A 25,605-nucleotide genomic window follows, 5' to 3' on the forward strand; every position below is an offset into this window, starting at 1 on the left:
ACATTTATCTTTTTACTGTATGTTTCTGGTCTCATCATGAATGATTCATCACTGCACATTAGTCCAGTTGTATTGTTTGTCTTTGTATTCTTTTATTAAAAATCACTCTGCCATGAAACCTTTGCGAGCAACAACACCCAAGCCTTGTTTTACAAGCCTTCGAAACACTATTTGAGATACAACCAATTTCTGATGGATAAAATGAAGGTAATATTTTACATGGATGTGTAATATTTAGATTTTCTTTTCTTTGAATCTGTTTCACACAGAAACTAGACAAAATCTGCTTAGGGGTAATAATGGATTTAATGGTTTTAAAAAGTGATTTCTCACTATTATTTACAACAGGATCTGGATTTAGATCAAATATTTTTGTTACAAATTTGCAACAGCTGCATGTAACATTTTGTTTGGCAAAAAAAGTATTAATGAGAAAAAAGAAAAAGAAGGTGAAACTAACTCATGTTTTTTTTTTTTTTTACATTTGCAGAGGTCAAATGTCCTGGAAACTTTTATCCCTGCTGCAGTTAAGTTTTGTAATGAAGCCCTGTAATTACTGATTTGCTTGCTTGTGCTATTTGTGAATGTAGTGATAAATTATGTCCCATCCCATTCACAGGGATAAACAAAGTTTTCTAACATATCACCATAATTAACATCATAACCATCATAACTTTAGTTCAGGATTCCCACATTGTTTGATAAAACAGAGTCGCTAATGAATCACTGACACCACTTCGGCTGATTGAATGAAACAAGAACCAATTACAAAAGATTCAAAAGCTCATAAATAAAAGCTTTGCATGTATAAATGTAGCATTATCATCCGTATTTTAGAGCTAGAAATATTTTTATCAGAAAAATGCATATTCACTTTAGAAATGGTAATTTCTGTGACTTTTAGATTTTATTTTTAAGGCACTTTTTGATAAAGGTGCTGGCTAAATTCATGAATGTAAATACAAACAAACCAAACTGGTTTCTGATTAGTACATGGTTTATACATGTTTGGTTTCAGTATGTCTGTATTACACTTTAAAATCCACCTACTGTACTTTTCAAAACTTAAGTTCAGTTGCTGTTGCAGTCATTTTAACTGTAATTATATGTTAAACTGGACCACTTAACCAATGGTCAATTTTTTTTAAATTGAAAGTCTGGAATCTGAGGGTGCCAAAAAAATCGAATTATTGAGAAAATCACCTTTAAAGCTGTTCAGATAAAGTTCTTAGCAATGCATATTGCTTATAAAAAAAAAATAAGTTTTTACATTTTTTTTTTTGAATCTTCATGGAACATGATCTTTACTTAATATCAAAAAAAAAAAAAAAGTTCATTTTGTTGGCTATTGCTATAAATATCCCTGTGCTACTTATGACTGGTTTTGTGCTCCAGGGTCACATATTATGTTGACTTATAATTGAGTATAACTTCAAATTTTACACTCATGTGATATGAGTTAAAGAAATGGAGAACATATGCTGATTTGACTTGATGATATCATTTCAAGACAAACTTTATAGTGTTATTAAGATAATATTTTTACAGGGAAGTCGTGGCCTAATAGTTAGAGAGTTGGACTGGCAATCGAAAGGTTGTGAGTTCGAGTCTCGGGCCGGCAGGAATTGTGGGTGGGGGGAGTGCATGTACAGTTCTCTCTCCACCTTCAATACCATGACTTACGTGTTCTTGAGCAAGGCACTGAACCCCCAACTGCTCCCTGGGCGCTGCAGCATAAATGGCTGCCCACTGCTCCGGGGGTGTGTGTGTGTGTGTGTGTGTGTGTGTGTGTGTGTGTGTGTGTGTGTACGTACGTACAGCTCTGTGTGTGCACTTCGGATGGGTTAAATGCAGAGCACAAATTCTGAGTATGGGTCACCTGAGTATGAATGTTACGTCACTTTTTACCTTTTGTTCATGATTGGTTGGGTAAGTACTGTACATTTATGGACCATAACAGGCTGCAGTATTTCTGTGCATCCATATGCATTCAAACAAACACAGCTGAAGCCGGTCACACTATAACATCTCTTCTCCTGTGATTTCCATATTATTCGAAGTTATCTAGACCCGATGCTATCCCTTCTCTCTCTCTCTCTCTCTCTGACATCATGCCAGCTTAGTGCCAGTTCTGCATCACACAGTCTCCCACACGCACACAAAGAAGTCTTGTTTAGCGTGTTTTAATTCCCTTAAATTAGGGAGCCATGCCAAATCCTGTGCTAGCAGCCATCACACCATAAGCAGACTTCTAATTGTCCCTCATCTGACACGCAGGGTCCTCATCACAGCTTTGTGCGTCTCTAAAGAGCGCTGCTGCTCCCAGGACTGCATGTGCTCTGTTATTCACTTTCACACATTACATGCATGCATGACTGCACCGTTTAGATGCGGCTGGAGGAAGATAATCAGATAACCAGCACGCAAATATTTCAATGAACTAGCCTGAACTGAGGAATGCTACTTAATAAAAATAAAAAGGTAGGACGTCTGCCTAATATTAACATTTTTCATTAGCTAATGTAGCATGAGCATTTACCATGGTAACCATCGTTACTGCCAAAATATTGATATTGCTTTCTCATCTAGGTATATTAATAACTACTTCAACAATGGAATCATTTGTTGAATAACATTATGAATATTTTGAATAACATAAATCATATTCAATTAATTTGTCTTTTATGTTTTATTTTTATTAAAAAAAATTTTTTTTATCAAAACACAAAGTATAATTCATTGTTAAAGTTTATGTAGTTTTTTTATTCAGCTCGGTTTCTTCTTTTTTCTTTTTTTGTACTGACATTTTAGCAACATTTATGGCGAAATATCTGCTGATTTATTGGCCTAATATTTAATAACAAGGACCGGTTCTATTTATTTGCTAGAACAATATTTGCTTCAACATTTTACAACAGTTTTAGACATCATGTGCACATCAGGAACAAAAGTTCTCAGTGTAGCTGATCTGTAAAAGATACTTAAAATTATTATAGGATTACAATTTGTCCAGCCAAACGATCTGAAAAGCATGCAAGCTTCCACTTATCGCTTACAACAGGCCTCATTTGATCGTTTCATAGAGCCAGTGTCAGACAGCAAATATGTTTGCACAATATTATCAGCTATTGAATTTGACTGAAGTAAATTCAAATGAAAAAAGAGGCAGGTAAACGTAGGAGGTGTGTAGATTGACCAGCACATCAACGCACATCCAGCATGAAGCATGTTGCTCTTGTAAACGCTGTCTCTGAAGTAAATATTTGTCTGTATGTTCACACAAACACTCTGCTGACACCCAGAGCCCGGTGTTGGTTGGTATGTCAGTGAGTCTGCTGATGGCAGGCAGGCGGCTGGCGCGGCTCCGTATGGCTACAGCTGCCCGGATTGCACTTCCTGGCGTTTTCTATGTCAAAGTCCTCTCTCCCTCTCGCTAACACATACTCACACAAACACAGGCATGCATGCTGGCTGCATCCTGACTGCACGCTAGCTCCTCCTGATTGGCGCTCACTCTGCGTTCTTCTTTTTATTTATTAATTTTTTTCCGCCATCCCAGGAAGAGGATTTCTTCTGGCAGGAGGGCGCGGGAATGGCGCTGGACAGGCAGCATGACCCAGGGTTCAGGTGGCAGCTGTGTTATGACTTCTCTGCCAGGTCGTGGATGATGGTATGACCACCCTCTCTTTCTTTTCGCTGTCTTTCACTCGCTTAGCACACTGTTTCCCACCTTTTTACCACTTCCTCAAACTCATTTTACACCAGACTGCAATCAAACATCTATCTATCTATCTATCTAGATTTGATGCTGCTTGCATTTTCTTTGGATTGAGTTCATTTAAAGCTGCAGGTGAATGGGTTTGTTGTCTGTTGAATTGCTATACACTCTGGTTGGACTGTTTTTCTGATTTAGTGAGTATTTAAGTTCACTTTTTATACTATTGGTTGTTTGAAATCGCAACAACAAACAGTTTCCCTTGCTTCGATCCTTTCACAACATTATATGGCCTTCCTGGAGAGACAAAAATCAGATCATATAACATTGATTATTATTTATTAATAATTCAAATTTAGTATTATTTAATATGAAAATTATATTTGGTTTAATTTCATTTCATTCCCTTAAGACACAACTACACATTTCCACAGTGTAATTTGTAGTTAGAGGTAAAACTGTAATTGGGGTTAATAAAAAAATATCGTAATCAATAAATAAATTTTCAGCTTCAAAATGGCATCTTATTATTATTATTATTAGTTTTTATTATCAAAACGTTGCTTTATTGTTGGTTTGCCCATGTTGGATCTGAGAATATTTACATTTTTGTGCTACTTTTCTCTTTTCAATTAAGTCTAATTAATCATGGAAAGCGATGTAAAGCACAGCCCCTAAACACAGAAGGTCCTCAGATGAGGGATTTCAGAGACTTCTTTATACAGAGCCTTATCGGGGGATCTGACACAGTTTAAACCTCAGGGGCCTTTTATAGAGACTGCCTGCTGTGCTACTGCCTATGTAGGGCAGCGAGTGTGTGTGTGTGTGTGTGTGTGTGTGTGTGTGTGTGTGTGTGTGTGTGTGTGTGTGTGTGTGGAATAAGACTGGTGAAGAGCTTGAGGAAAAACATAGCGCACATCGGAGTTTAATTTTGAAGGGTGGCAAAATCATAGGAGAGAAAGGGAGATTATATAGAAAACAGCTTTGTGTGAGGTTGGGGTTTCTAGAGATTGAGCAAGTTTGGTTTCAGTTTCAATTGGGTCCGAAAAAGGCTTTTACAGCCTGATGTCATAGAGGAACCTGTTTGAGTTCCACAGAACCTTTATTGTCTAGTTTGATAGAAAACTATCCATTGGTGCTTTAAAGAACCCAAAAATTAACAGATTGATCTGAAACATCAAGAACTTATTGCACCTCTAAAAAACTTTATAGTCAAATCAGGGGCTGTTCACAAAGAACATTTTGAATTTCACTCCGCTACTTTTCCATAGTTTTTTATGTACATATATATGGTAGATGGACTTGTTTGACAATTACATTCCTACGAGTCTTTTACTGCATTTAACACTCAAATGATATTCTAAAAATGTGGCGCTCAAGTGGAAACAAGGTCAAGGTTTAAAAACACATCTAAAGTTTATATATATATATATATATATATGTGTGTGAATTTTTTTTTTTACTCCGTTTCACTGCTTGCATATTGTGTTTTTCAATGCAAAAATGCTTTCTATTTGAATGGCCCCCTAAAAATCGTTCTTCACCTCAGCCAAAGAACCATTGAGGACCGTTTATTGGTGGACTTTACTACAGTAAGACATTACTTAGACTTGGAGATCTGGGGGAAAAAAAACTAACCCTAAGTATTAAACTTTATTTTAGTAAATATTCCTCAAAATCATGTGGAGAGGTTTGTTGTTATGTCCCTTGACTTGGTGGAAAATAAAATGGCCGGAAAAAAAGAAAACCCACAGATATTATTATAGTATTATATTAAACAAGTGACTTGAACCACATAGAGACCAGTAGACATCCTCATTACGCTACCTGAGATATATGGAGAAACATTGCAAAAAAAAAAAAAACTAGATGGTTAGATGGATGTTTTTGAACATTGTTCTCATGTCTTGTCTTTTGCGTTGTTTCTCGCACGACATAGCTCATGCTAAAATAAGTTTTATAACTTTTTAAAAACGCATCTTGAGACCCTTTTTTCCCATTTCACCACTTAGAATATAGTCATATATAGAGAATATAGAGAATATAGTCACTAAAATGGGTCTTCACTTCGAGGTCTTAAAGAAGCATTGAAGACCTTTTATTAGTAGTTTACCAGAAAATACTTAGGCTTAGTGATCTGAACAAACCTTTAACTCCTATGTATTAAACTATATTATGGGGAATATTCCTCACATTATGAGAGAGGCTTGCTGTTATTGTTCTTCATGCCCAGACCTGGACGATAAAACCGGTGAAAATCTCCCATAGATTTGCATTGAACAAGGGACATGAGCCACATCTAGAGACCAAAAGATCACGGTGGTGGACACTTTTGACCTAGCAACCGTATATCAACATCATCATTGGGGAAAATTTTCCATCCTGCTTTCATCTATAAAAGGCTTTTTTATAATTGAATTTCTAGTTTTTATTGCAAGAATGGATGGACTCCTGGCCGCTTCATCTTTCTCCAATCCTCCAGCGATTTCTTCCTCTCGCTCACTAGCACATCCCTGTCATCTGTTCAAATAATCCTGCTCCCTTGTCCTAGTCCAACTTCCTCTCTTTTTCCTTCTCGGCCTTGTCTCTTCTTCATCCATCCAAGCGTTTGTCAATCCCTGGCTACAGATGTCCACACCTCTTCCTCTCGCCCGGTCCGTATCTCGGTCTCTCTGTGCACAGATGCCCGCTTTGGCCTGCAACAGCTGTCCCGCCATGTGCTGCTACCAAGTGTTGATGCGCTGTTAGGAAAGGAGAGGGAGGGGTGGGCTCATGAATATTCATGTTAATTTGGACCCATTCTACCAAACAGAGCCTGGCACTGCCAAGGAAGCCCCTCCCCTCGATGAGATGGTGGAAGAGCGGAACCGTGAGACTAGGCCAGACTCTGTGGCCTGATTCCACAAAATAAGGAGTTGTGAAAGACAGCCGACAGAAAAGCCAGAGAAAGGGAAGACGATCCCAGAAAGTAGCATCATTATCACACCGCCTGAGATATATGGAGAAACGCTGTGAAAACAAAAACAAAAAAAAACAAAACAAATTTCTTTCATAAAGATGGATTTTATCTGACAAAAATTGGCCAATCATTTAGACATTCACAAGTGATGAATTACATTTACATTTACAGAATGAAGCAATAAACCATTGAGATGTTTACTTTTAAAAAATAAGATTCTTCAGTGGTTCTTTTTTGTTGCACATTTGTCTTTAGATTCTTTGGAGGTTATGATTTATAGGTTCTTCATATTGACAGTTGGTTTCTACTCTCTCACACACACACACACACACACACACACACACACACAAATCCCTAATGAGATCCCTTTAAAGTCTTGATTGTTTCTCCTAACTAGTGATTAGACTATATTGTCTTTATGGTTCTTTTGAGATCTTTTTGATGCATTTCTAGGTTTATCAAATTAACATATTCTTCATTTTACCCACAGTAAAAATCCCTAATAAGGTCTGAAAAAAACTGGCACATCATTGGACGTGAGCGAACAAAATGAACCGATAATCAGTTTAGATGTTTACTTTTAAAAATACATTACTTAAGTGGTTCTTTTTGGAACACATGCACATTTTCTTTATGGATCTTTGGAAATTAAAGGTGTTTTTGATGATGGATTTATAGACTTTTCATATTCACATATTGGTTTCTTCCCACAGAAAATAAAAATCTCTAATGAGATCTGACAAATACTGCCCCATCATTCAGACGTTTTAGGGTTCATATTCACAAGTGAGTGAACAAATGGACCAATAATTAAATTGAATGTATGCATTTAGCAGACGCTTTTATACAAAGCGACTTACAGTGCATTCAGGCTACACATTTTTTACCTAACATGTGTTCCCTGGGAATCGAACCCGCAACCTTGCGCCGCTAATGCAATGCTCTACCACTTGAGCCACAGGAATAATAAGTTTAGATGTTTAAAAACTGATAGCTGATTAAACATGTTTTTTGATGATGCATTTATGGGTACTTTTTGACTTTTGGGTATTTGACAAATAATTCAATCTCTTTCACATTTTGATTATTTCTCAGACAGTGTTGATATTACATGGACTTTGCTAAAGTCCCCTTATGTTTATCCTGAGAAAAACCTCAATAATTAACCAGAGTTGCATAGAGTTTTCATTGTGAACTTGAACATTTCTCATCAAAGAGCATATGCTCTTTTATACCTCTATACTTTTACTGTATGTTGACTATTGGCTGAACTACGAAAGCTCAACCTGTGAGCAATTAAACAGGGTTTTTGGAAGCACCAGTACGTTTCACATTGTACATTTATAGAAAGTCTTCTGTGTACCGACCAAAAAGTCTTGAAGGATGGAGACTGTAAGATTAAAAAGGCTGGAGCAGGTTTAAGCACTGAAGAACTAAGCCGGGAATGGAAGACAGATGAGGATTGAGGAAGAATGGAGGGAAGGAGCAGAACGGTAGATGGGGCAGGAGAGGTGTATGGTGATAACAGATGAGAAAGGCTGGAGCTGGAGGAGGGGGTCAGTCTCTGGTGTGTGTGTCTCCTGCTCTCTTTCATGAAGAGCCAGGGAAGCAGATTATAGCAGGCCTCCTCTTTCAGTCTCTCCAGGGGAGGACAACCCCTCTCCCCCAGCAGCCACTGGCTTTAATGCTCTGCGTCCCCCTGGACCAGCCTGGATCCAGACCAGATGCAGCACTTCCACACACACACACACACACACACACAAACACACACTGGACATCCAGCCAACCCATCTGATGGATTTGATCTTGACTTTTTGTTGACCCTGCTGCACTAATATACATATTCAGGCCAATGCATTTCATTTCTTGTTGTTTTTCGATTCGTTTGAATCTTTTCTTTCTCTAGAAGCATGCTCAGGTGCGTAAGAAGTCAAATATTCAAAGTTTACAGTGTACATTCATAGAGTTTTCCTAAGGCATGCATCACTGTTATTGATTTTTAGATTTTTTTTTAAACCCCTAACCCAAAGTATGAAACTTCAGAGTGTGTTTATTGTCTCATGGATGATAAAACCAATGAAAACGGGATGCACTCGAAGCATATCTTGAGATCGAATAATCACAGAGACATAAAGTGGGCTCTTTTGATTTGGGCCACTGACCAACGACCCAGAACACAACTGCATAGTATCGACTTGGCAACCACCCACAGCACCCTAGCAACAAGATGGTTATTTTTGCATGAGCAAACACCACATACATGGATAATCCTAGTTTTTAAAGTTAATATACTGTACACCACCTTTTAAAAGTTTGGGGTTGGTTTTTGAAAGAAGGCTCATGTGTCAAAAAATACAGTGATATTGGGCAAAAAAATAAATATATAAAAATTTAAAATAACAGTTTTCAAGAAACATTTGTTATTATTGTAAATGTCGAAAACAGCTGCGTAAACTGTAATATAATTTAGATTTAATAGAACGTTCAAAAGAAGAGCATTCATTTCAATCTAGAAATCTTTTATAATGTTAGAAATGTCTTTACTGTCACTTTTAATAAGTTTCATACGTTCTTTCTAAATAAAGATTAATTTCTTTCAAAAACAAGTCATACATACCCCAAACTGGGATCGGAATTGTTTTTTTTAATATATATATATATATATATATATATATATATATATATATATATATTTAAACTTTATATTTAGAAAAATATTTTTAGTTTTGTATATTCAAATAATATCCTGATCAAAAGTGTGCATTATGATTAAGTTAAAACATGCAATATATTTAGACATACATTATTTTGTCACCCCAGAGCACAGTCTCCTGAAGGTACACATGAGTTAGACTCTCTCTCTCTCTCTCTCTCTCTCTCTCTTAATCAGAGGTGTAAAGCCCTCTTGCTGGTGTAAGATAAGCGCGGCGCTCGCAGGCGTTTCCTCCAGAGACTCGCTCTCCTGCAGCAATGCTGTGCACCAACCTGATAAGGTGAGAGAGCTGCGTTCTGCTCCAATCCTGATGGAGCCTCATGGCCACTGACCAATCACAGTGCAGCTTTCCCGTTGTTTATCTCATCGCTAAGCACACATGATCTGCCTGACTTGCTCTGGTCAGGCCGAGGGGCTTCAGTCTTTTTTACAGCATTGTGATTGTATATCCCACTTCTGTGATGCATTAGCCACACATGTACTGGTTTAGGTTATGCTACATAATAATATTACAAACCAGTTTTGAAAATCTCACTTTGGCTTTAATAAAATAGACACCTTTATTAAAGTAACTTATAATGTAAAGATATAATGATATAATTTGATATAATAATTTAAAGCTTTTCCTGTAACCGTCTCACCACGTCTTATCAGCCTCTGATTCGTTCTACTTTTCAAAACGCTTTCAAAGTCTTCTCAGCCTTTGCTAGATTAAGCGTGTGCTCTTCTGGGGACAGCAACATACACCTTTAAGATGAAGGGCACTTTGAACATTTTTTTCCCGAGCCCACAAAGGATAGCACACTTTGCTTTGAAGGTAAAATATTTTGGCCATGTTTCCCTACTGCAGTCGGTCTGTGAACGTGCACTGCAGGCTTCACCTGTGATACTGAAGTGTCTTAAGTTTCTCTCTTACAGTGTCCTATAAAAAGAATTTGATTTCAAAATTAATCCAATTATAAAATGTAATTGATTTTGAGAATTTGCCGTTATAAGTTTAGAGGTCTCTTAGGTCATATTACAGTATATTGGATATAAATTCACCTGCCTTTCGCCCATATATTTTATTTTACAATGACCCTATGTTTATTACACTGTCCACTTTACATGTCACTACTAATAAAGTGATTCTTACATTTCCAGTCAGTCTGCTGGCTTCACACGTGCAATTCGATATTTTATTGATTTATTTGTGTGTATTTAGTTATTATTTCATTTATTTATTTGTTTGAATGAAATGTTATTTTATTTTGTTGAACTGTTTTGGTGAAGTGTATGTCAGTCTGGTTTGGTTTTTGTCTTTTACAGAGCCCTAGAAAATAATAATTTTAATAGATTTTTTTTAACCATTAATCCAATTATTAAAATGAACAATACAAGAAAAAAGCTTTGTTATTGAGAGTTTTCCTTTGTAAGTGTAAAAGTCTTGTGGGAAATATCACATTTCACACTACTGGATTTACATTCAACTGATTTTCTTTGTTTTTTTTTTTTTTCATTTTATAATGCATATTATATTACAGGCCATTGTGGTTGCTAGGGTGTTTTGAGTTATTTAACCAAAATTGTTTCTGATATTCTAATCTGTGGCCTAGACCCCTCCTTGAAAATGAAAGGCTAAGGGATTTTATTGTGTATAAGGTGAACATATAGAGATGCTAGCTGTATACAGTACACTGTGTAGATAATGTGCTGTAACAGTGTATGTACAGTAATATGCTGCAGATGTTTGGACACGCACAGTAACGGGAGAGGAGGTGTAATGGTTAATCCAGGCATATTCATGGCTCAGATGCTTCTTTAGCTTTAGGTGGAGGGATGTGTGATTATAGCTGTGCACTACCTCAGTCGTTGGCCCGGTTCACCCGCCAAGGTCAGCATTCCTGGCCCCTGCCGTTGCTTAGCTGAAGCTGAGCTTCATGGCTGTCGTTTCAGCTCCGAGTAGCCCTGCTAAATTAAAGACAGGCAGTCAGAAATTAAAGCCAAGCCAAGGAACAGGCAGCAGAGCCTAAATTCAATATGCACTGCATGAAATAAATTAAGTGATTCGGGAGAAGAACGAAGCAGACATTATCTAGAACTAAAAAAAAAAAGAAGAAAGTAAAAAAAAAATCATCTTTTGTTTGTACTTTTCATCTTAGATCATAGATCTAGATCTTGAAAATAAACCTATTTCACTATAGTGAAATTTCCTAGTTCATTTGTTTTGGTTTCAGTAATGTTTATTATTATATTATTATAGTTGATTTCTGAACTTACAAAAATCGGTTGTGATGGCAAACAATTTTTGAGATGGATTCAGCCTTAGTATTATGATGTCTTAATTTTGTTGCATTCATCTATAGGCAAATATGAACCGTCTGATATCTGACAATAAAATGTGTTCAACTTTGGCCTGTTTTGATGAACTGTACACCAACATTTATATTAATGTTTTGCTAAAAATGTATTAATCATAAACATAAGAAAAACAATTATTAATAAATTATTACTACAGCGGTAAGGATTTTTATTTTTGGCCTGTAAAGGCATAAAGGTCACATGGGTCATATTTCTCAGACTATTGTGTGTGCGTGCGTGTGTGTACAAAAGAAAAGAAAAAAAACAATTTTCAACTACATTTTTTCTTCCAAGATTTTTTCTTAGGCCAGAATGATACAAGAAATCATGCACGTTTAATAACACATTTTACATTTGAATTTAAATAGTTTTGTAATTTAAATATATTGTCGGTTTTAATAAAGATTCGTTGGATATCCACTATATGTTGTTACCCTGGTAAATGACAATAAAACGTATTTTCTGTCCTCTCGTTTGCATTGTTGGTAAAATCAATAACGCAATGTTTAGCCCACCTGTTAGTGGGTCATTTATAATATTTGTAAGTCATGCTTATTGGGTTTTTTTCTCTCCGTCTCTGTTGGTAGAAGCCCTTATGTAGTCCGTTTGAAATGCACCTGCACATCATCAGTGTGTTCTTCCTTCCGTCCAACATGTACTTGTGATCTTACCCTTCAAAAATGTTTGGGAAAACATGACACCATCATCAATAGCCGATGATTCAGCCAGTGCTCGTGATTCCGCTGTTTCCCCGCTTTATTTAATTGTAATCATGTGCATTCAAGTGTTCAGATTTATTTTAAGAAAGAAATCCAAGACAGATTCTCCATTATCTATTCTCATGTGTAGGCCTATAATTTCATTTGCGCACTGTTTAACATTAGATATTTTTTATTATGTCCGTAATGATGACGTAATTTAAATGGCACGTTAAAGAGTTTGCTGTTATTGCTTAAATATGATCTATATTTTAATTCTGCACAGTCCAGCGTTCATTTTTCTCCAGTAGTCGATGATGTCACACGTGCTTTTCGTTAGTTAAATAATGAAATCGTGAGCATAATAAAAGCTTAGGCTATGTAATAATTAGACTGTTTAATATAATTTCGTTTAATCTGAATTAGTAACACATTTGTTGGTTTTCCCTCTTTGGATCGAGATGTGATTTAGGGCAGTTAGATTATATCAATTACCGAGCTGATGTTTGTACTTACAAAACCTTTAACATCGTAGAGTCATAGCCTATATTTAATCAATGAAATATATAAATACAGTAAATTAAAAGAGCAATAATTGCTCATAATACACGGAGTGATTTGTCATACTGACCATTTAATATAATATTATTAAATTAAGATTATTTTAAACGGATGTGTGTGTGTGTGTGTATATATATATATATATGAACGGTTTGCAATTCACAAATATATTGTTATATTAGGCTATATATTACATATAGCTATTGATATTGTCAGTCTTTTTAAAATACAGATAAAATACAGTCAGTATTTTTTTTAAATGTTGTTTTAAAGGTGTGGTTCAGAAAGCTCTGAGGAGCATTTGTGTTTCTGACGGTGCTTTCATTTTTTAATGCACCGACGAATAGCCTATTAGTAACAAATATTTTTAAGTATCGATTACTTTTATTGGCTTACTGGAAAATATGCTATGGCGTGTTTCCAGAAATGTAAAAACACATATTAAAGGCTAAATATAGAAAATGATGCCAAATAAAGAAAATACATTTTAAATAACGTGAATGTAAATCGAAAATGATTAAATAAATATACAGAGCATGGTTTGCTGTGTTTGTTCTGTGTTATATATTCGGTTTCAAACAACTCGTGTTTAATGAACATCAACCTTTTTTTCTTTTTCCTATATCCATTCTTTTCTCAAAGTGATTTACTGAAGATTTATCGAAGATAATTTCGTTCCTTTGCTTCCTTTATGTGCTTTTTGTTTAATCTTTTATCTGCTTTGGTTCATTGTATTTTTCTGTCATATTCATAGGCCTATTTTGAGATGCAAAAGAAATACCATCGCATGCATTTGTTTGTTAAATAGATACAATTGCAATATTAAATAAAAATAGGAAAAAAAAATCTAGCTATAAAATGACATTTATGAATGCTAAAATACATATTTTATACATAACAGTTTCTGTCACTCTTTATATATGCGGGGATTTATAATTTTATTTTATTTATTAATGTATTCTAGTGTGCATGTATTATTTTGACAAAAAGAAAATGTATGTTGCTTGCTAAAGCAGTTGGCAGGTGCATCCGAGCGCGCATCAGGGCTTCACTGAAGGTCAGCGTGTCTCTTCCAGGTCGTGTGGAGGTCTTTCTTCTGTTTTACAGCCCAGGTATGTTGAATTGAATTAATTAATTAAAAAAAGGTTAATTAATAACAGCCGTAATTAACGCGGAATCCCTTCAAATAAGACGACCTTTACGAGTTTACCTTGAGACACATCTGGCACACGTTGAATTAATTAAAACTGAGACGACAAAAAGAGCCCGAATACATTTAGCAAATTACCGTTAACCGTAACAATGTGTTTCCTTTCCACGTCGTTTGGAATTAGAAGTAGATTTTAAATTCGCTATAGTTTACCTTATATCAAAATGAATTTACCTTGTTGCTCATCTAAAACATCACTTGAGATTTTACACTCTTTTAAACCCCATGATGCCGATAGCAAGTCATTTGTTTGATTGCACGTATATTTGTTTAAATACTTGATAAGTGACCAAGCTGCACACACCTGTTCACTTTTGCTAACTAAACACTTTCACACCAGTGCACGATTGGGGTTTAGTTTTCACTGTTATAACACAATTTACAGAAACATCACACTAAACAACTGAAGTCGTGCATTGCTCGAGACGTCACTATTTAACATCGTGGTTGCAAACAAAAACCCACACACTTCATCCATCTCTGCATCTCTCTCTCTTTCTCTCCCTCTCTCTTTCTTTCTCTCTCTCCGGTGAACGGTATAATCCCCTGCCGTCCCTGCTTCACTCCAAGCCCGTGTTTAATTCCCTTAAACCCCCAGCTGCCGTTCTGGTTCCTCTGTGAACACGACAGACTGTGAAGCGCTCCCGGTTATTAATAATTCACCAGCCACTGCACGAGTCCATCCACAGATCAACCCGAGCGTTCTGCACGGGCCACGCACGGCTAGCACGTTTATTTTGGCAACTACTTTTACCCAGGCTACTTAACATACATTAATTAGTTATTTTTGAAACGTTAGCGCGCCGCCGGTATTCGTTTCAGCGACGTAAAAGTCTGAATTCCTTTCACGAATCGCTTTTGATTCCGCGATGTCCACTTTGCGCGAAATGACGTCCTCTCCATAATAATTGATAGAGTAATCCGTGCACCGAGGAGGAGGTCATGGAGATCAGCCTGAGGAGGTCTCCAGTGGGATGGATGGCGATCGAGCACCAGTTCGCACAGAGCCCGTGAGCTGAAGCTGCGCAGGCGGAAAGTTGCTGTCGCACGGCGCGAGCGACTTAAACCACCGGAGAGACGCTGGAACCGGGAGGGATTCGTACCGGAGAGCTTGGGTGAACGGAGGAACGGTCTTCCCCGGTTTCATCCGAAGGCGCAGTTTTGTTTTTGTTTTGTTTTGTTTTTTTGTACCGAAACGATCCCCGCGAAAGTTTTCCGTGCGTAAAAGTTGGCAATTTTCCGCGATCCACGGGCCCGTCCCGCAACCCGGTTCTTCTGGGTATCAACGGAGAAAACCGACCCATTTGCTTTTGCTCTCCCACCACGCTGCTTTTTTTCGGGGAAAAGTTTTTTTTTTCTAACGGAGTAAATGGGTCTTTGAGACTGTTGGCAATATTCCCCGCTCCACAATGGTACGTGTCGTGTAAATCAACTTTGCTCTTCTTATTTCTGTTTTAAAATGTTGGTAAACATGGAGAGAGGGGTTTAGATTGACAGAATGCCAGGCGATAATTGTTTCTGAATCATTTTGGGGTGTTTTAGTCTTGCACAAAAACTCTGGATGTGAAACAGCATGCGCTCTAGTTCTCATTCGGCTCGAGCGCGTCATGCGACTGTGTGTATATAGCTGTATGAGAGGAAAATAATACTTCAAGCTGTTCATATGGATTTGAGAAGTTTGTTGGAAACTGTGCTGCATATTCTCCCGGATCGCTGCATTATGATATGGTGCAACTAATTTATCACTCGATTTACTAGTAAAGATTTTAGTCTAAAATGAACACAGTAGACATTCAGTATCATAATGCACAGTTTAACTTTGACCCCGTGACACTCAAACTTTCAAAACAAGTGTTCTGGATATACCCCATTATGACGGGGGATAATGAAGTGTTGTGTAGAATAACCCTTCAGTTTACACGCTTTGCAGTGTTATTGGGATTACAGGCGACACATGCACATGTAACATGCCATTACTGAAATTGTTCCACTGCGCGAGCTTGTCACAGGACGACAGTCGCCGCCCACATGTCGTCTGTCAAAGAGAACAAAAGCTCTGAGGGGTTAAATATAGAACAATAGTGCTGGATGCAACTTATTTCGTGTCCTTAATAACGTTTTACTGCAGAGCGAGTTGCATGTGAAGTCATTGCGTTGTAAAGCATTTTGATTGGCATTGATTAATTGGATCAAATTTTCCTTCTTGAAATTTACTTTGTTTGCACAGTCTTTTTAAACTGTATGTGAACAACATTTAAATAAGAACAGTAATGAAATAATCATCAGTGATAGATTTATATATTGTCAAGGCTGATAAATCAGTGATATTTAGCCAATTTTTGTGTCCATATGACTGATTAACATAAGTCAGTTTCAAAATCTAATGCCCTGTGCATGTATAAAACACAATTTGTTTCTACAATTTCATGAAAATATTGAATTTTTTTTTGTTGTTGTTGTTGTTGTTCTTATTAAAGGTATTTGTTAACGTGTTTATGTCAGTGGCTATAATTAAATTGAATAGAGTATACATACATGCATGTGCACTGACCATCCCTCTCTCAAGTTATCAATATCAGCATGCACAATATAGTGATACAAGAATACTGAATTAACATATAATACATGCAAAGCCATAGTGTAAAATTAAATAAAATCTCAGGAGCATTTAGAGACTGTTTATTTTTTTTAACCCTCATGTTGCGTTCCAGTCATTTTGACTCAGAGGAGATTTTAAACTTACCAACTTTGCGTTCATTGGTCTCATTGATCTGTGCTCATGCACCTCCATTTTTGAGCGAACATTTCCAAAATTATCCAGAAATAGTGTTTTTTTCCACTTAATAACCGGGGTGCACAATGGCCTACAAGCAATCGGTTCCAAAAATAAATGCAAAAACTGTGCTAACTTAAAGAAAACAAGTTGATGAAAAGATAGAATCCAAGATTTGGTGATAATACAGCATAATGAGAGATTTAAAAGCTTTTTTTAAAAGTCCCATCATTTTTGACTGGGAACATCAAATGAAGCACAGCAGAGAGTTAAATAATAATGTATGTCTGCTGTATGAAGGAGGCTATGTGTAAGATACACATGCAACCATTTCTTTATCAATATCATATTGGCTGAATTTTGGGATCTTCATGCAAGAACATCTGCTCAGCGTTAGCTCGACTCTAACCGCATATAGCTTGATTTTTACTTCTCACCAGACAGGCCACAATAAACCGATCTGAGGAGACATCAAACTATTGGCAGTCAACTTAAGCACATTACCCAGGTGTCCTCATTTCAGAGTCTAAATGTTGGGCTAATTTATGCATCGGCCTTCTTTATTTTCAAGTAACTGCACACATAGTTTTCAGTTCTCCTCCACTTTGACTAGCTTCGAAATCCAGATTATATTTGATTGCATGACTGATGCAATAAAGGCTTGTACTTGTTGATGATTTCCAGATGGGCCTGAATATCAGCACATTAATGTGGATAATTATTTGTTTACCCGCTCTCTTAAATGGCACAGACCCAAATAGGCCACTGCAGAAAGAACCGAGGGAATCTATTCAGAGCTGACTCCACATGGGATTAACGTCTTCTCTTAAAAAACGAATTTAATTAAGCTTCCAAACAACAATCAAAGATATGAAGCAAGATAGTTAGAAAAGAGTTGACAGCTAGTCACATTGCTCAAACAACTAGACAACTTAAAGAGAGATGCATCTGGAAGAGACTTTGATGACATTTGAAATAAAGAAAAGTTCTACTGTAACAGACAATGCATCCTATAGTTTGTTTACCAAAATGATTTGACTGCAAGCTGGGACAAAGAAGCAGAATCTGTAATTGATGTCAAAATCCTTTATTTTGTAGTCAGTGTTTGAGTTGTTTTGTTTTATAGTGAGAGGAGGTATTGATGTTAGTATGACAATTACTATACACGTATTTGAAACTAAAGATGTAAGACGTGATTTACTTCCAAGACCCAAACTGAAAAGCATGTTAACTCCCCAAGTGGTGGAGTGCTGTTAGTTCCCCTGTCAACTGGACTTGATCTTATGACCAATCAACATTATGACCAACTCATTTGACACAGATGCCCCTGATTAATAGGCTGTTGGTTTTAGCTTTGTCTTCTATTGCAAGCCAATGATGTGATGTTAATGAAACTCTGGTTATCAGGTAAATGTTGACATTTACACCAGTTCATTGTCATAACTGCATGTCTGTAAGCTGCTAATGCCCTACATTAGTCTGAAATTATAGCATTTTCATTAAATATGGTAAAAAAATTGAGTATTGAGTTATTCAGTTCAGTGAAGTATCCATTAGACTGTATCAATCTGGTAACCAATTCTTAAAAAGTGTTTATTAAATGAACAAACACTTAAGAGCCATTTGTTCAGGAATCAATATTCACTATAGGATGCTAAAACACACTAGCTCATATTCATGTAAGTCATTTGTTTGATAATCAGACTGTGAAAACTGGCTCATATAAGTCATTTGTTTGGGAATCAGATTATACTTGAATTAAAAAAGAATCAGCTTATAAGGATCATTTGTTGGAGAATCAGACTACACTGCTCACATTTTATATATCTGAATGACTGTAAAGAACCATTAGTTTGAGAATCAGGTTACACTGGTCATGCTTTGAATTTGTGATTCGCTGAAAAGAACCAACACATTCGAGTCATATGTTTGACAATCATACTACATTGGTTGCATTTTATAATTTTGATTCACTAAAAACAACCAGCTCACATGAGTAATTTATTGAGGAATCAGACCACAATATTTGCTCATATGTTTTTTGATTCACTTATATGCTCATATGGGAATTTGTTCAGGAATCAACTACGCTGTTTGGGCTATTTGTTTTTGATTCACTAAAAAGAACTGGATTACATGAGTAATTTGTTCATGAATAAGACTACACTGATCGTGCTGTATGTTTTGATAGAAAAAAAACATGAAAAACAAAAAACATCTCTAGCTTACGCATGTAACGGTGGTTCCCCAAGGGAACAAGATGCTGTGTCGGAAAATGCTATAGGAATGCCTTCAGCGTGACCACGCTCTGAATCACGTGTGTAATCAGTCTAATGGATGGGCGAGACATCACGGGCAGGGTGACATAGAGACCAGGAAGCTTGGACGAAGCATGTGCGGTGGATACAGCACCAACTTCTGGGAAATGAAGCACTAGCAGGGGAGCCGGAAATATGGCAGGGAGACACAGCATCCCGTTCCCTCAGTAAACCATGGTTACATGCGTAACCTGGAGACATTCCCCTTCAAGAACTCAAGAGCATAGTACAATAGCCACTGGTCCAATTTCCTCCACAGGGCAGCTCTGTGGATGTATGTGCCTAGTGCTCACACTGGACACATACAATTAAGCTTCTGCTGGTCAGGCTCCCGAAATGGAGGAGGACAGAAGGCCTGGAGTATGACAGGCCATGGTGCAGATGAAGGGATCTTAGGGACGTACCTCGGCCTGGGGTACAAAAACGCGTTTGGCCAATCCGGGCACAAAGTCTAGGAAAGAGAGGACCAAGGAGAGGGACTGAAAGTCACCAACTCTCTTGATCGAAGAGATAGCAAGAAGAAAGGTAGTCTTTATAGAGAGGAAACAATCAAAAAATATCTTCAATGGCCTCGAAAGGAGGCTAACAGAGAGCTTCTAGCACCACAGCCAGGTCTCACAGGGGGACACACGATCGTACTGGAAGCCTCAGCCTCAGCGAACTACAGAGGAAACCTGTAACTAGTGGTTTCTTGCCCATCGACTGACCACCAAGAGTGGCATAGTAGGCTGCTATGGCCACCACGTAGACCTTCAAGGTGGAGTGGGTCAACCCTGTGGAGAATCTGGCCTGCAGGAACTCCAACACTATAACAACTGGGCAGATAACTGTGTCGAGCTGGTGGTCCCCGACTCCCTGCACCAAGAAGTAAAAAGCTTCCATTTCAAGGCGTACAGTTTCCTCGTAGAGGGAGCTCTGGATTGGAGGATGGTCTTAACATCCTCGGTCGAGAGACCAGTAGCTATGGGCTGTGCCCCCTCAGGGGCCACACACACAGCTTCCACAGCCCCGAGTGGGGGTGAATAATGGTTCCCCCCGCTCGAGAGAGGAGGTTCCACCTGACAGGAATCTCCCATGAAGAGCCATTGAAAAAGGACACCAAGTCCAAAAACCATACTTGGCCCGGCCAGAATGGGACCACTAGCAGCAGATGGACCTCGTCCCGCTGTACTCTCTCCAGAAGGCATACAGATGAAGCCTCGGCCAAGTCTGTAGCATAGTGTCTAGTCCGAGAGAAGCTGGATGAGTCAGAGAGAACCAGAGGGAACATTGCAACGTCTCCTGAGTGGCAAACAGGTCCACTGGAGCCTAGTCAAAAACTCTCCATATCTGCTTCACCACCTCGGGGTGATGCCTACATTCACCAGGCCTCACTGAATACGTTCTCATAGCATTTTCCGACGCAGTCCGAGTACCTGAAGGGGAACTGGCAAAAATGGCACATGACTGATCTGTTTGCGAATCAGACGCTACTGGTCACATTGTAAGCTATATTGTTTCTATTCAGAATACATGTAAAAACATCAAAAATACATTGCATGTTAGCTGTTCTTTTTATTGCTTTGCATTAAATACAGATAATAATTTTTTTTTTTATGTGGCACTGATACAGCAACTGGGTAACCACTGCACTGATTCAAAACAGTTGCAGGAGAAGAAACACTTGAATACATGGCTGATTTTAAATGGACATCGATGGAGAAATATGCTTTGTGTGTCCAGATTGTGTAATTACGAAATCTCTAACCTCTAACAATAAGCATTAAACGTCTTTGTGTAACGGCTATAAATGATTCCTAGCAAACGAGGAGAAAACAAGGAGATGAAAACACCTTAGCAACACCCTGGCAAACCACACACAGCATTGTGTTAGCGTGTATTGTCTTCAGACAATGCCAAATTTTATCAAATTATTTTTAATGTCACTCCCTTGCCTTAGTTTTTCAACTAACATTAACAAGCCATTTCATTTAAAACTTTAAATATCTTCAATTTTTGTATTTAATGAAGTAAAATAATGATTCATGCTGTATAATAGCCCATAATCAGACACGTCTCTGGCTTGCAGTTCCTGTGCTGACAGAATCAATGTTTAGTGCCCAAACAGCTCTGAAAACAAACAATAAGCATTCTGACAGCCTACCCTCCTCCTCGGCTTCATTATTGCTCCTGTTCTGTGCTCATTTCGCTCTCTCCGGCTCCTCTAGAGATGGAGGTATGAAATATCACATTTTTCCAGCATTTCTCCCTGAAGTGGTCCTGGCAAGCATTCACACGGCATACATTTCTTCTTTCATATATTTCCCCCCTTGCTGCTTTTAAAAAACCAATCCCCCTCCCTCCCTCGCTCGACTTTGATGTGTCTGCCATGTTACCTGGGTTTGTAGAGCGTTAACAGTTATGTAGAAGTTCTGTCGACTGTCAGTTTCTCTTATCTGTGAACACATGAATTAGGATGTAAAGAGGGATATCACGAAGATAGTTTTTGTTGTAAAGTTAGTTTGTTGTAAAGTTAAAGTCATAGTATATGAACATGGTGGGTAACCAAACACTTGATGGTAGCCACTGACTTCCATAGTAAGGAAAAACATAATATGGAATTCAATGGCTACCGTCAAGTGTCAACAATCCCTTTAAGGTTTTGATATTGAAAAACAACTCAAAATGCCCAGAACCGCTTATATTTTCTCATGTAAATGTACAAATCTAGTCCATTCAGCAAGTTTCTGTTTTTATACTTTCTGAAAGTAACAACCAGTTCAACCACAATTATAGTATGTTGATTATAGTATGTTTAGTAGGCTACTTTTTTCTTTCCTACCATGATTTTCAAACAAACATGTCCCATATCGCTCACATCCATCACACTTTTGTTTCACATTATGCATTACTACCTATAATCTTCAAAGCAGGGCAATTTTGGAGTCCCCTGTAAGCAGACATGAAATGTAACAGGCCCATCATTTCCCATCAGCAGACATTTTGGATATGGCTGTCCGTCGTTCGCCTCTGAATATGTCTGTGTTGATACTCAAGAGTTAATTATGAAGGGCCTAGGGAGCGCTTTCGCTCAGGGCTGGCCATATGGATCAGGCATATGCTGCGTATATATAGAAAAGGGTGGCATGTTTAATTGATACAGTACCACTCTCCATAAACATCCACAGCGAGGGAAAAGGGGGACAGATCTACAGGGAACTACATCAAACAATCAGTGGAGACTCAGACAAACCCTGTCACTTTAAAGTGTGAAGGCAAACCGAGCGGAAAAGAGGGACTCATCTGTCACTTTGTCTGACCTGCCCCTGTTTCTCTGTCCATCGCTTTTATCTACAGTATTAGAAAAGCTGTTTGACAAAGAGTATTTTTATAAATGATGATTTTGAGGACAGTTAACACAAATAAATGAAACGTTGATCATACTTATGGTGAATGATTTGAGCAGATCTAAAGTCTTCATAAAATGTAATTATAATTGTTCTTTAAAAAATATTATTATTGGGATTGATGGTTTTATGAAGAACCTTTAAAGGAATAGTTCATCCAGAAATGAAAAATCTGTCATCATTTACTCACCTTCCACTTATTCCTGCATGAATGTCTTCTGCTGAATTCAAAACAAGATATTCTGAAGAATATTGGTAACCAAATAGTTGACGGTAGCCATTGGCTTCCTTAGTATTTTTTTCTATACTATTGAAGTCAATGGGTACCCTGTTTTAGGTACCATCGTATTTTACTTAGTCTTTAGCAGAAGAAAGGAACTCGTAGAGGTTTGGAACAACCTGAGGGGGAGTAAATAATGACAGAATTAACATTTTGGGGTAAACTGTCCCTTTAACATCTGTGAAATCTTTCCATTCCTCGGAAGTTTGGGGAAAGGGTTCTTTAAATATATATATAAAATATTCTTCATTCTAAGCAAAATTGTTCTTTCAAGAACTGTTCACTGAAATGGTTCTTTTGTGGCATCACTGTGAAAACCCGCATTTGAGACCTTTACTTTTAAGAGTGCACATAACAACCAGTTGGATGGGTTGAGTCTTAGTCGTCGTTCTACAGTTTGTTTAGTTAAGCGCTTTGACTTATGGATGTGTTGTGAGAGGAGAGGAGAGAGCGAGAGGCTGGTGTTGCAGCCACATTTTGGTTAGCCAGTGTCTGGGATCTATTATAGTATTGTGTGTGTGTGTGTGTGTGTGTGCGTGTGTGTGTGTGTGTGTGCGTGTGTGTGTGTGTGTGTGTGTGTGCGTGCGTCTGTTATTTTAGTGCTGCATGTATTTTTATAGGAGTGCATTTTAGAGACAGGTTTAATCCAGCGAATGTGTGCAGCAGAGTTTGCTCCAATCTCAACTGCATCAGAATACAGTATGTGTCTTTTTCTTAAGGACAACAGGAATTCTCCTGTATATATATATAAGTACTGTCAAACAAATATTTGTGATTAATCGCATCCAAAATATATGAGTGTGTACTGTGTGTGTGTGTGTGTGTGTGTATATATATATATATATATATATATAGGCACTGCACACAAAATATTTTAGATCTGTTATTTCATCTTAAATATATTTTATCAATATATTTTATAATTTTAGAAATATTTATATGCAAACATATGCGTATATGAAATACTGTATAAACATGCATGCATATATTAAATATCATGTTTATAAGGCCACCGAAAGTAAGTGATTTTTGCATACCTGTGGTTTCAGTTGTTAATATATTTTCCCGAGGGTTTAGATTAAATAATAGTCAAAATGTTATTGCTGAATCAAGATTTGTTCATGAAAACATCTGCCTGCCGATTTCACAAATAAATGTGCATATGATTAGAGAATGAAACTAACGTCTGAGCTGTGCTCAGATATGCGCAGAACAAAACCTGCAGTCAGATTTCTCAATATGAACTCAAATATTTCTCATCAAGATGATCTGAGCTGCAACATCCAGTTTAGAGCTCTGTGTGTTTACTGTACATCAGTTTGAGTCACATATTCGTCTATTTCTAAAGGAATTTTAGGAGAAGCATTCAAGACAATCTTGATAGTTCATGTAGAAATAGCTGAGATCTCATCACGATCAGTTTGTGAGCAGCAGATCTTTCAGTCTGGGCCTTTGTGTACTACTTAATCACGTTACTCAAAATAGACATCTTGCCCCATAATGCCACTGTGTGAACAGACATTGCTTTTGCCCCCGGCTTTACTGTGTGATTTAACATCGTCCTACTGATGGACAAACTGGAATGGGGTCTCATTCAGTTCTGCACACCCAGTCAGCGTGGCTCCCAGCATACAAATGAACTGGGATGAATGGACACGACACTCTGAGAGAAAAAACACAATCCGCCTTGGCGGCCGTGTTGCTGTGTGAGAGGTTTGTGCTGAATAAGTCACGGAGGTGTGAACGGGAACCAGTTTGGAGATTCTGGTCTGAGCTGCATTGAGTGTAAGAGTGACTCCAGCACTGCACACGGCCGGGCCGGCACAATGTTTGGACAACATGTGGTGTGTTCACTCACGACTTTCACAACAGATTTGACTCTTTCTGAAGTCTGGCGTTTGCCTGTGCAAAATTCACTGCCGTGTTGGTTGCTAAGGTGTTCTACGTGGTTGTTAAGCTGTTAAGCCAAGAGAGTCCACCTTCAAGTGTCTGTGATACTCGGGTCTATATTTGTTGAAATATGTATACGTTTATGTATATTTATATATAAAATAAATGTAAATGGATCATACAAATATATAAAATAGGTGCTAGATGAGTCGTATTTATCATAAAATTAGCTGTAATTAAATAATGTCTTAAATTTTTTAATTATGATTAAATCCAATATAGAAATAATTAATAATTATATGCGTATGTATTTAGATTGTATAATAGAATTAATGTAATATATTATACTTATACAATATGGTTTATTAGTGTTTAAAATAAAAGATTCATAATTGTATGTTTATGTATGAATATTTTATTCATTCTTTTTATATTTACATTTACATGTAAGCACAAAAAAGACAAAATACATTTATTAAAAATACCAAATGTGTAAATGTATAATATAAAAAATGACGTGGAGTTATTTTTGAAATATTTGTTTGATTATTTGAATATAACACAATAACAAAATTATAACACAGTACAATAAATATATTTGATTATTTTATCAATATTTTTTGTAATTTCATCAATAAAATTGGTGAGGGATGAATTGTATTTATAATAAAATCATAGCTGTATATAATAAAATAATACATTCAATCATAAATAGTATATGTATTCTTTTAAAATTACAATTAAATTAACAATTGTATGTTT

The 25,605-nt window shown here is 37.2% G+C and overlaps 1 protein-coding gene across 8 annotated transcripts in view; it reads left to right on the top strand.

Annotated features, from left to right (window-relative positions):
• LOC132152440 (nuclear factor 1 X-type-like) overlaps positions 1-25,605 on the top strand; it is a 180,584-nt gene that overhangs the window by 26,053 nt on the left and 128,926 nt on the right. For 7 of the 8 annotated variants that reach the window (XM_059561205.1, XM_059561249.1, XM_059561254.1 and 4 more), the window contains one exon: positions 3,560-3,670. In XM_059561205.1, coding sequence (XP_059417188.1) covers positions 3,593-3,670 — 78 coding nt within the window. In that variant the 5' untranslated portion in view covers positions 3,560-3,592. Of the gene's footprint in view, positions 1-3,559; positions 3,671-14,841; positions 15,609-25,605 lie in introns of those variants that run through there. The other variant, XM_059561219.1, reaches the window with a different exon arrangement.

The sequence above is a fragment of the Carassius carassius genome, chromosome 1 (assembly GCF_963082965.1).
Source record: "Carassius carassius chromosome 1, fCarCar2.1, whole genome shotgun sequence".
In the NCBI taxonomy this organism is placed as follows: Eukaryota; Metazoa; Chordata; class Actinopteri; order Cypriniformes; family Cyprinidae; genus Carassius; species Carassius carassius.